We start from the raw sequence: 12,452 nt of genomic DNA on the forward strand, positions 1-12,452 counted from the left end.
TGTCTTAATTTAGTCTTCAACCTGTGGGACAGAGTCCCCAGCTACTTGTACCCCAGAAGCCCCAAGGAAGGATATTTTGAAGCATGGCAGAACCAAAAGAAGCTCTGCTCTGGGATAAAATATCCAACTTGTAGTGGGATATGAAGGTGTAAGATCTAGACCATGTAGTCACCGCACATACCTCAACCACTGGTACTCTAGACGAAAACGCTGATTAGGTAGAGACCGCGCTGGTAGAATGTGCTTGTACAGAGGAAAAAAGAGAAACACCATACTTGTCAAATAAATGAGATATATTTAGCAATACAATTGGCAATAGTTACTTTGGAGACAGGAGATCCCAATCTGGCATTAGAATAGGAGACAAAATAATTGACTGGACTTTCTACCTAGACAGAACCAAAATTTTCAGGAATGGAGCTGCCTATGAATGCCAAGCATAGGCAACTGATATTCCCCTTTGTTCTGAAACTGTGGAAAAAAATGGGAAGGTGAATGACCTGATTCAGATTTGCTTCAGAAGCAACCTTGGGCATGGAGGGGTTTGGTCTGAGAGCGACATGGTCCTTATGGAAAATAAAGTACAGAAGCTGAAGGCAAAGAGCTTGCAACTCTGAAACTCACTTAGATTAAGTCAGAGCCACTAGTAAAGCAGTCTTCCAAGACAAGTACTGTAAATCCACCCTAGCCGATGGTTGAAAAGGTGAGGACACAAAGGCTTAAAGCTCAAAGGTTAGGTCCCAAGGAGGAGTAAGATCCTTAACTGGTGGCCGTAAAGGTAACGTACCTTTCAAAAAGGCTTTGCATCACCTATAAGCAACCAAAGATGAATCCTTAAGTCCTACATGGCAAAGGGAAATGGCAGCAAGTTGGACTTTAACTGCAGAGAAACTGGCTCCTTGGTTGAAGATACAGCCGAGAAACTCACAAGACCAAATGTATCGAGGCAGTAAAGGGATCTATACTATGCTGAGATGCACAAATTATTTTATTTACATTTGACCGGGAAAATCCGACTTGACATGGGTCCTTTTTCAGCGGAGGCCCAGGGAGAAAATCTCCACAATAAAGACAATTAAAAACAATTACAAGTTAAAAGAAGTATAGGTAGGTTTTGTTTAATAGTAGTCAACAGTTACAGTTCAAAATTAAATTAAGTATTTAGTTAAATGGTACAACACTTGTATCATTGGAAAAGCTCTTCCATTTGCTGGCATAAATCTTTTTGGTACAGGACTTGTGTGGAAAGCAAAATATGCTAAATAGGAGAGGAAAGTCCGGGAACTCTAAGCCATCATTGGAACTGCAAAAGCAAAGTTGTGAGCTTCAGGCTCATCTGATCCAGATAATACTCCCCCTCTGGACTGGATATCAGATCTAGACAAGGATCCAGCATCCAGGAAGGGACGCCACTGAGACCAAAGGAGAGGAAACCAAACCTGAAGAGGCCAGAAAAAAGCAAGGAGGATCACTCTGCATCTCAACCTTTTTGCCTTCTGAAGAAATTTAGACATAAAAGAGGAAGAGGGTGGTAAGCATACAGCAGATTGGGAGGGGGCGGGCAAGCAAACTAGAACATCTCTGGGAAGTAGTCCTCCTTTGGTGGGAATCAGGGTGAAGAATTTGCTGCACTTGGCACTGGAAGGAAAGGCAAAGAGATTGCAGCAAAGTTGACCCCATTTCTAGAAGATCATGTCCACCACCAAGTGTTTGAGAGGGTCTATATTAGATAAATGAATGCTTATCTACTCAAACGCAGACAATGAAAATCCAGGACCTCGACATGGTTTTTGTGAGATCTCGGTACAGTGAAGATGGGAATATTTGTCCTTTCCTTACTGCAGTGCAATCACAGAGTTGGAATATATATTTAGCGGGGTGTGGGGGGGCACAACCCTCCACAATTGCAATTTTGAGTTCCATGACTTTTGGGGAGGTCAGTGTACGATTAGATTTGTTTATCTAATATAGACCCATTTTAGAGCCCACTTGTGAGGAGACAGTATGGTCCTGCTGAGTCAGTCTGTCAAGATTGGAACTCCCCGGAATGTGCATTGTGACTAGAAAGCAGTCTGTGGAAATTGCCCACTCCCACAATCTCATTGCCTCAACACAGCGGATATGATCTGGTTCCTCCCTGCTTGTTGATATACCAGACCACTGATATGTTGGCTTGCATCATAATTGTTCTTCAGGGGAGAAATGAAGTGCCTGCAACACCAGAAGCACTTCCTCATCTCCAGAACACGGATGTGCAAGCTGGTCTCCAATGCTGACCACATCCCTTGAACAGTCCATTCCAGCCAATGACCCCCCCACCCAATGCAGAAGGCATCTGTGGTGACTGTGGCTACAGGAGTGGAGGCCAAGAAAGTGCGACCTCCTGTCATGTTCTGGGAATCTAACCACCACAGAAGGGACGATTTGCAGGTTTTGGACAAGCAAATGTGATGAGAAAGAGGTTTATCCAGAAGACACCACTGTGCACCTAGGGTCCACTGAAGGATATGCATGTGTAATCTTGCCAGGGGTAGAAAAACAGTTGCTGCCATGGACCATAGGGTTTGAAGAATCTGAGCTGCTGAGAGAAGAGAAGCTTCAAGAATAACACAAACCTGGAGTTGAAGGGAGCAAATCCTGTTCCTGGGGAGGAAGACCTTGTGCAGAGAATGTGTCTAGCCATGCTCCTATAAAGTCCAGAGAATGGAAAAGGTTCCAACTTGGATTTTGGAAAGTTCATCGTGATGCCAAAGGCAGAGGCTGACTGCAGAAACTGGTCTCTGGCTAGGAGAAGTTGATGCCTGGTGGGTGCAACTAGAAGCTGGTCATCCAGATAGGGAAAAATCTCTATTCCCTGTAGCCTGAGATGCAGTTCAAGTACTGCTACTACTTTGGTCTCACCACAACCCCCAGGGTGTTCAAAGGGGAGTACCCTGAATTGGAAATTCCTGGCTGGCACCTGACCAGAAGCGTAGGAACTTCCTGTGGCATTAGTCCATCTTTATGTGGTAATACGAGTCTTGGAGGTCCACCAAGCACATCCAGAAATTCTTCTGCATAGATTGAATGGTAACCATCCAGTACTTCATCTTTACAACAAACTTGCTTGGATGAGTCAAGTCTAATAGGGGTCCATGTCCCCCTATCTTTTTAGGCACGAAAAAGAATCTTGAGTAGATGTCCGATTCAGATTTCTCTGGGGGGACAGGCTAGATGACTCACTTGATAAACAGCTTGACTACTTCCAGATTGGCTGCCTCTGAGCAGGTGGAACATCTGAGCAAATGTTCAGGGTCTTTGGGAATGAATGAATGGGATCAAATAACCCCTGGATAATAGCCTCAGTACCCATTGATCTGTCATGATGGCTTCCCAGGCTGATGCGTATAAGGAAAAGTGACCCCTGACCACCTCCAGGGCGGAGCAGTCATGCAATACTTCAGGATCACTGGAAGGGTCTCTCCATATTACAGTCCAGATACCCTTGGTCCCTTGGAGCCCTTCTGCCTCTAGGGTGGCATCTGAAGGCATCATTCCCTGATCTGCCTCTGGGGGAAGAGTCTGTCTGTGTCCTGATGGAAAGCGCTGGATTTCCAGAACCACAGCTTCTTACTACCTCTGAGACCTAGAGTATGATCAGCGAGGCGTAGAGAAGCAGATCCAAACAGCAGACAGGGTTTTGCCATCTTTCTCGCACTGGGTCAGAGTCTCCTTAAAGGGTGGGCTGAACAAGATCGACCCATCAAAGGGGGAGTTAGTAAAGGATGCCTTAAAGCGCTCAGAGAAGTTAGAGCCTCACCATTAGGCATCACGCCTGGATGATGCCTGAACCGGCTTGCTCTAGATGAGCCTTCTATAGCATAGGAAAGCAGCCTCATAGAGGTGTTCGAGATGGCCTTAAGAGTAGCCAATCTGGAGGAGAAAACCTTATTCTCCTCAGCAGACATGGACTCTGGCGTAGACACAGATACCAACACAATGAGGTATCTCTTTTGCCTAGTAAAGTGTGCCATATAATTAAAGCGCCCTCAAAGAAAATGTCATTTAAGTGTAAACACGCTTCCACAATCTGTCCATCACTCTCTACTCCCTGTCGGGTGGATAAACAGAGGTGCTCTCCTGGGCGAGCTCCTTTTTGGTGGCAGCTGCAACCATTAAGGCATCAACAGGGACACTTTTGCCAGAACATTCTGTCCAGAGGGGTGCTTAACACCATCAGGGAGCTTAGGTACTAGTGCCACCACAACCAGTTCCTTCCTTGCCCTGAGGGCAAAAAGCTCAACAAAGGGGTCTGCGGGGGGAGAGGGGGGGGTCACCCAGGAGGTAGATGGAGATGGCATGCTCAGAATGCCTTCAGGAACAGACTCATCCAGATTGGGCTTTTGGGAGGACCAACCACCTTTGTCACAGAATTTCCATAAGGTCTCCAAAAGAGACAGTCAGGTGGAGATCTTGGGGGAGCCCTCCCCTTCCTCCCAGTCAGTGCCTTCAGTGACTAGCTCTGGAGTGGAGTCAAGGTGCCTCCTGCTTCGGGTGGACTTCGAGGGAGGATTCCAAGAAAGGTACCCTGGAGGGTTGGGGCAGGCTGTCCCTGAAGTGGAGGACTGGAGATGCTGAGCTCAGATTCTGGCTGAGGAAAGAAAGGATCCAGAGGTGGTGGCATCAAGGATCTCAACAAAGAGGTCGATAAAACTCTCTCCACTATGAATGCTGACGAAGAGCAGGAGATCGGTGCCGAATGCATCAACACCGCCAGAACCGAGGCTCCCAAACCCCATCTGCGCTGATGGGGGGAGTCAGTGCACAGCTGCTCAGCGCCGATGCTCTGAGGGGAAAGGATGACACCAAAAACTTGGGTACCAACCCCTCGGACCTACAACTGAGAGGACTATGGTTCAGAGAACCCTCCAGCACTGAAGTGAAAGGCACAGAGGAACCCAAGGCCGTGGTCGCGAAAGAAACCAAAAACAAACACCGCAAGTTTGGATATCCACAAGCTCTGAAGCCACAGGGCTCAGGAAAGGTGAATGTCTGGAAAAGACCTTAGGAGGACCCACTGCTCCTGCAGGGGAGGGGGCAGGAAGGTCACCCAGCTGGATCAGGGCCCACAAAAACTGTCTCAGATGGTCCACTTCTCTCTCTGACAAACTCCAAGATGATCTAGCAAGAGGAAGCCACCGACTCAGGCCTGGAATGATGCCTGGGCGAGGCCAATGGAATCTCAGGAGGGTCAGGAGAAATGCCTGGCAGAGGTGAAGACAGCCTGGGCTTGGCTTTGGGGGAAGGTTCCCCAGCAGATGGGGAAGAATCCTGCAGTTTCCATTTCTCTGCAGTTTCCATTTCTCTGGAGATCTATCCCTGCTTCTCAACCTCTCTCTCTCCCCCCTCCTCCTTATCCCCTTCCATCCTTTTCACATCAAGCGACTTAGAGAGGTTGAGTCCCAGTGCCCACAGAAGCTGAACTAGGAAATAGGTCCTTTAAAATAAGTTTATTCCTTTTGTCCATGATTGTACAGACACTGAAACCCACACAAATGGAGTGCTCAGAGTCCAGGTGGCTGGGGCTTACACATACAACACACTGGGGCTGGGCATCTGACGACGGGAGCTCGTGTCCACCCAGATTGCACTTTTTAAAACCTACAGCCTTCTCCATCAGATTTTTCAGATATCCAAGAATTAAAAAAAAAAAAAGAGCACGTTAGAAAGGGGAACCTCACAGCCCAAAAGGATTTTTTATTTGCTACGCAAACAATACGAGACTAGGGTAAAGAAGGAAATCTATACAAAATAGAAAACGGTGTCTGTAACAAGGCTAAACTGGCTAGAAAAATGCTCAAAAACCAAGGGGCTCAGTCTACCACTGTTGCTCTAATGACAGCAAACTAAGGGAAAGGGGCATTATGGGTAGGGGAGGAGCTTAGTTTCGGCACCGTAGCTTGAATATGGCTGACTCAGCACCGATGTCAGCGCCTATACCCACAGGTTGAAGACCAAATGAAAAGAACAATTTCAGATATTTTATTCCACACATGATCTAAACTCAACAGTAAGCTTTTTATCAACTCTTTCAAATTGTAATCCAAAATTAGGCACCGGAGACCAGCAGTTCCAACACACAGGTAATTTAATGTTCAAACACAGCAAAAGGAACACACATCCACAAATAAACGCTGATGAAAACACTTCCCCTTATGTTTTCATCTCATAGAACTTCATCAGATCTGATGAAGTTCTAGGAGACAAAAACATAAGGGGAAGTGTTATCAGCGTTTTTGTTATTTGTGGATGTGGGTTCCTTTTGCTGCATTTGAACATTAAAATTACTTGTGTGTGTTGGAACTGCTTGTCTCCGGCGCCTAATTTTGGATTACTAGTTATGTTTTGGGCACTTTTACCACATCTTTGCTGTTTAATGCTTTCAAATTGTAAACCATATACTAATTCATCCATCCTCAACCTCTTTTCCCCCATTTTGCACATGGGGTCGGGGTGTTACCAATTGTGAGTCATGAGCCAAGGTTTATACTGCCTCAGTAGTTCATCCTTACCACTCACGCTCACACCTGTGGCCAATTTAGAGTGTCCAATCCACCTACTGCCTGTCTTTTGGAATGAGAGGAAATGGGAGCACCTGTAGGAAATCCGCACTGCCACAGGGAAGACATGCAGAATCCACACAGAAGACACCCAAGCCAAGAAGTGAACCAGAGAACCTCCTGCTGTGAGGTGACAAAGCTAACTGCTGCACCACCACAGCCACCCTTAATCATATACTAATCTCTGCTTAAGAGAGACTTGCTGAATCAAGCTTTTCCTCCAAAATCAAAGCTTAGAATGGTCAAAGATAAAGTTGGTGGAAATACTTTTGGTCATAATTTTGAGTTTAGACTGATGCAGTAGCAGGTGCAGTGATGGTACCAAGCTTAACTCAATAATGACAGTGTGGGAGGAGGAACATAGTTTATCTACAAGATATACACCATGTATAAAATGCAAACATTTTAATAGATAACATTTTAGGATATGGTCACTCACACAAGATTATCTTTGTGCAACATATAAACCAGGTTTATTAGAATATCAAACTTGATATGAATTTTGATAATACTGTATTTTTGGATATTAAAGAAAGACAGTAACAGAGTATTAGAATAGCTAGAAAAATTAGGCAGCAACAGTTACTGCAGTTGTACAAGTTTTTATGGGTCAGTCATACATAGCATATTTAAAAAAAAAAAAACAACATGGTGGATCCATCTCTCTTATACAGGCAAGTACCAAGGTTTTTGTTCACTTTCCTGGGTGCGACTCACAGGGTCTCACTCTTGGGCAAGTTTTTTCCAGCAGAGGTTAGTGCCTGGCAGCATTTCCCCCCTTGGTTATGAGCAGAAGCCTCCGTGTCTGTGCAATGTTTTCAGGGTTTAAGCCTTGGCCAAGGCAAGTGGTCTTTGGTCTGAGTCAACCCCAAATGATACTGATAAGCAGGCCCAAGGGAGCTTGGGTTACGCACCCAGACCATTGAGTCTGGTGCCAGAAAGGGCTTGGTTATGCCAACTGGCATACAGGGAAGGTTACTTATTTGTTTAGTTTGTGGTTACAAAATTAATTTACTGTGTTATTAGTCATGGTGGTTATAGTTTCAATTAATGGCCATATGCTAAATCAGTGTCTTTATTGTCTCATCTTAAAGGACAACAAAGTTATGTGTTTTCAGTGAATGATCCCCTCAGGTGAGTTTGGGAACATTAAGCTATTACAATAACCACAAAAGGCCTAGCCAAGAATACCCAAATTGACAATTATCGCCACCCCTTTAATTTGATAAAATAGAAAGGTGATCATAGGTCAGGTAGATCATGTTGTCGGGCTGGTCTGTTTATAGGACAATTTCTCCCGATCAAATGAGTAAAGGTTAATTATACTCAATGAGTGAACTTAAATTTTCAATAAAACACTAAATCACTTTTTTTTTTTGTTAATACTTCATAAAAAACCCAAAAGTCATGAAATTTACATTTTACTTGCCTATGTTAGAAGTAACCAAGCTCAAAAGCTTCATTACATTAGGACAACAAGTCTACAACTTTATGGCACAGCTCTTAAAAGGTGGCTGCATTTAAACTGCAGTCACTTAAAATAAGGAATCTTCTTTGTGGGCAACTTGGGAAATAGATGCCACAGCATTCAGCTGTCAGAGGACAGCAGGCTCAATACTGGATTGCCCGTTTTCTGGGGTTAAGGATGTTCATGACAAAGCAAAAGGGTTGCATCTTTCACTCGTGATGCAACTGATCATAATGGTGTACTGATAAAATTATTAAGCACTTGAAGGTAATATGATGAGGGAGTGAGGCCTGTATTACTGGTGTAGGAAATTAACCATAACGAAAGACGCCACTTCACGTTAATTGGGAGATGCATCAAAACAAACATTTCTGAAAATGCTGACTAGATCCCATTTTCTGAAAATGCTGACTAGCTAGCTCCCAGGATTATACAAAACAAATTTTCCTTTTGTAAAAATTTAAATCAGAGTCCAGTGCTTTTCAGTGAGTTGCATGCAACAAGTGAATGGGTTCTGTCAGAATGACAAGAATTCGCCAAGGTTTATTAATGAAAAGCGTAGCTAAGAAAATATGTTCACATTAACAGAAGTTTAGGGAATTTTCTGAAGCTTTAAATCACTGCAGAAATGAAAACCTTCAAGACATGCATTTTACATGACACATGCTTGAGTGCACATTACATAAATTGCTCAACTTCTGTCTCTCCTTAACCTCCCTCCTCTTCTATAACATTCTGCATGTATTGTTCCCACAATTTTCATTTTTCACTTATGTAATTTGCTCCGTCCCACTTTTAAAATCTTCATTACAATATTAAAAACTTCATATACAGCTTGGTTTAGACCAATTTGCATTTTCTAGTAATTACTTAACAAGGCTTTACTATGTCTAGGCAAGATAATGTGCCCCAGCTCAAACAAATGGCAGCCTTAATTACACTCATTTGCTTACCTAACATTTCTGACAAGAGTATTCTGCAAGGAATTTTTAGTTTTAAAACATCTGTTCCCAATTAGTTTTTCTTCCCCATCACTCCTCCAACATCTGCCACAGACAGAGGGAAATTTTTTTGAATCTGCTTGAGGTATCAAAATACCTACATAAACACTTCCAAGCAAAAATCCTAAACCTTCTAGGCTTTGTGCACATTTGGGAGCCACACACACATTCTCCCATTGTTTTCTTGTGAAGCACTTGTCCAAGCTCTCTCCTCAGTCCTTCTCTAACATGTAGACTGAATACATTTATTGTGGAATTTAAGTTTCTGAAACTCAGTATAGAAAGTAGTAGACAACAATGGCCAACAGACTTACAGAGCATTACAATGTAAAGTTCAAACTTGAAAAGCAAAATGAAAAAACAGAGAAACAAACTTCAGTTATGATTAGAGTAGTACCTTTCACTGGCATCCTTCACCTCCTGGATATTAGAAAAAAGGGTGTGTCTGTCCCTGGAACAAAGCACCTCTGATAACTCTCGAGACTTCTTAAAGTGGTTCACTACTACATTTAGGCTTCTAAGGTATGATGCCTCAGATGTTATTACTTCAAAAGTAGCCTGCATTAAGAAACAAAAACAGAGGAGTTATTTCTCATTCCAAAATAACATGCACAAAAAAGTTAAAAATCATCCATAAAACCAGATATCTAAGCCAATAAAGAAACAATATGCATGCTTGTGTTGTGCTACTTAAAAAAATAAAATATGCTCTCTAAGATAACCATCCTAGAGAAATGAGAACAGCAGCAAAGCCTTTTACATAAAGGACAGTACAATACAATGCAGACGTACCCATGCAGTTAACGGTCAAGCCAGACAAGTCTTTACAGATTAATAGGCTCAAATAGTTATCAGATAATCTGAGCATCACCCTGCCACAGTTATGGATACAAAAATAAAGGTGGGATAAGGCAAGTAATGATTCCCAATAGTGTGTTTGGTGCAATGAAATAACAGATTACCCAAGGGTCTTGAGAGATCAAATGCTACAGGCACACCCACCCCAGAAGGTATTACTGTGCTTGGATAACATGTTGAAACATTTGATGCAAAATAATTCCTCTGCTTGAAGTGTTGTAGGATATGCAATTGCTGCTAAAGTATATTATATCCAAAATACAAGTGTTGTAAGCAGTTATTGCCTACATGCATGCACACATGCAGTCACAGACATAAATATACAAAGACAGATGCACAGGGAGCGTCTCACAAAGACAGATGCACAGGGAGCGTCTCACGAAGAGAGATGCACAGGGAGGCGTCGCAAGACAGATGCACAGGGCGTCTGCAAAGACAGATGCACAGGGAGGCGTCTCAAAGACAGATGCACAAGGGGCGTCTCGCAAAGACAGATGCACAGGGAGCGTCTCGCAAAGACAGATGCACAGGGAGCGTCTCGCAAAGACAGATGCACAGGGAGCGTCTCGCAAAGACAGATGCACAGGGAGCGTCTCACGAAGAGAGATGCACAGGGAGCGTCTCACGAAGAGATGCACAGGAGCGTCTCAAGACAGATGCACAGGGAGCGTCTCACGAAGAGAGATGCACAGGGAGCGTCTCACGAAGAGAGATGCACAGGGAGCGTCTCACGAAGAGAGATGCACAGGGAGCGTCTCACGAAGAGAGATGCACAGGGAGCGTCTCACGAAGAGAGATGCACAGGGGCCTCTCAAAGACAGATGCACAGGGAGCGTCTCCGCAAAGACAGATGCACAGGAGGCGTCTCCGCGACAGATGCACAGGGCGTCTGCGAAGAGAGATGCAGGGAGCGTCCTGAAGACAGATGCACAGGAGCGTCTCGCAAAGAGATGCACAGGGAGCGTCTCACAAAGACAGATGCACAGGGCGTCTCAAAGAGATGCACAGGAGGCGTCTCAAAGACAGATGCACAGGGAGCGTCTCAAGAGGGATGCACAGGGGCGTCTCGAAGACAGATGCACAGGGGCGTCTCGCCGAAGAGATGCACAGGGCGTCCGCAAAGACAGATGCACAGGAGTACGCCTCGAACACAGATGCACAGGGAGGCGTCTCAAGACAGATGCACAGGGCGTCTCGCAAAGACAGATGCACAGGAGGCGTCTCACAAGACAGATGCACAGGGGCGTCTAGCACAGATGCACAGGGGCGTCTGCAAGAGCTTTTGATGCACAGGGAGCGTCTCGCAAAGACAGATGCACAGGGAGCGTCTCGCAAAGACGGATGCACCGGCAGCGGCTCGCAAAGATGCACAGAGGAGTCTGACAAAGACAGATGCACAGGGGCGTCTCAAGACAGATGCACAGGGAGCGTCTCGGAAAGACAGAGGCACAGGGACCGTCTCGCAAAGACAGATGCACAGGGAGCGTCTCGCAAACACAGATGCACAGGGAGCGTCTCGCAAAGACAGATGCACAGGGAGCGTCTCGCAAAGACAGATGCACAGGGAGCGTCTCGCAAAGACAGATGCACAGGGAGCGTCTCGCAAAGACAGATGCACAGGGAGCGTCTCGCAAAGACAGATGCACAGGGAGCGTCTCGCAAACACAGATGCACAGGGAGCGTCTCGCAAACACAGATGCACAGGAGTCTCAAAGACAGATGCACGAGGATGCACACAGATGCACAGGGAGCGTCTCACAAACACAGATGCACAGGGAGCGTCTCACAAACACAGATGCACAGGGAGCGTCTCACAAACACAGATGCACAGGGAGCGTCTCACAAACACAGATGCACAGGGCGTCGCGAGAACGAATGCACGAGGCGTCGCAAAGACAGATGCACGAGGCGTCTCACAAAGACAGATGCACAGGGAGGCGTCACAAAGACAGATGCACAGGGGCGTCTGCAAAGACAGATGCACAGGGAACGTCTCCAAAGACAGATGCACAGGAGCGTCTCAAGACAACAGATGCACAGGGAGCGTCTCACAAACACAGATGCATAGGGAGCATCTCACAAACACAGATGCATAGGGAGGCGTCTGCAGGCACCACAGATGCACAGGAAGCGTCTCGCAAACACAGAAGCGCAGGAGGCGTGACCAGATGCACAGGGGCGTCGCAAGACAGATGCACAGGGAGGCGTCTACTGGCAAAGACAGATGCACTGGGAGGCGTCTACACGCAAGGTGGACAGAGTGCACAGGGGCGTCTCGCAAGAACAGATGCACACTCCAGGCAAAGACATCTCCAGAAAACCTGCGTGAGCAGCCCCACTCCGGAGGCAGGAATATGATTTTGAAGTGCGGCTGTAGGTGTATATCCATTTATATCTATATAATCTATATACACACACAGACACACAACTATCAAAACATCTACCCTTCATAACATCTAAACTCAAAACATCAAGAAAAACCCCAAACCCTAAATTAAAACCCTTCAAATTAAAAAAATCTAAAAA

At 45.3% G+C, this 12,452-nt stretch overlaps 1 protein-coding gene across 1 annotated transcript in view; it reads right to left on the reverse strand.

Annotated features, from left to right (window-relative positions):
* LOC122792889 (rho guanine nucleotide exchange factor 19-like) overlaps positions 1-12,452 on the reverse strand; it is a 178,286-nt gene that overhangs the window by 152,196 nt on the left and 13,638 nt on the right. Inside the window, exon 2 of the mRNA XM_044060448.1 lies at positions 9,466-9,626. Within this exon, the coding sequence (XP_043916383.1) occupies positions 9,466-9,626 (161 nt within the window). The remainder of the gene's footprint in view (positions 1-9,465; positions 9,627-12,452) is intronic.

The sequence above is a fragment of the Protopterus annectens genome, chromosome 2.part0 (assembly GCF_019279795.1).
Source record: "Protopterus annectens isolate FY-2018-M chromosome 2.part0, PAN1.0, whole genome shotgun sequence".
NCBI classification, from domain to species: domain Eukaryota; kingdom Metazoa; phylum Chordata; order Ceratodontiformes; family Protopteridae; genus Protopterus; species Protopterus annectens.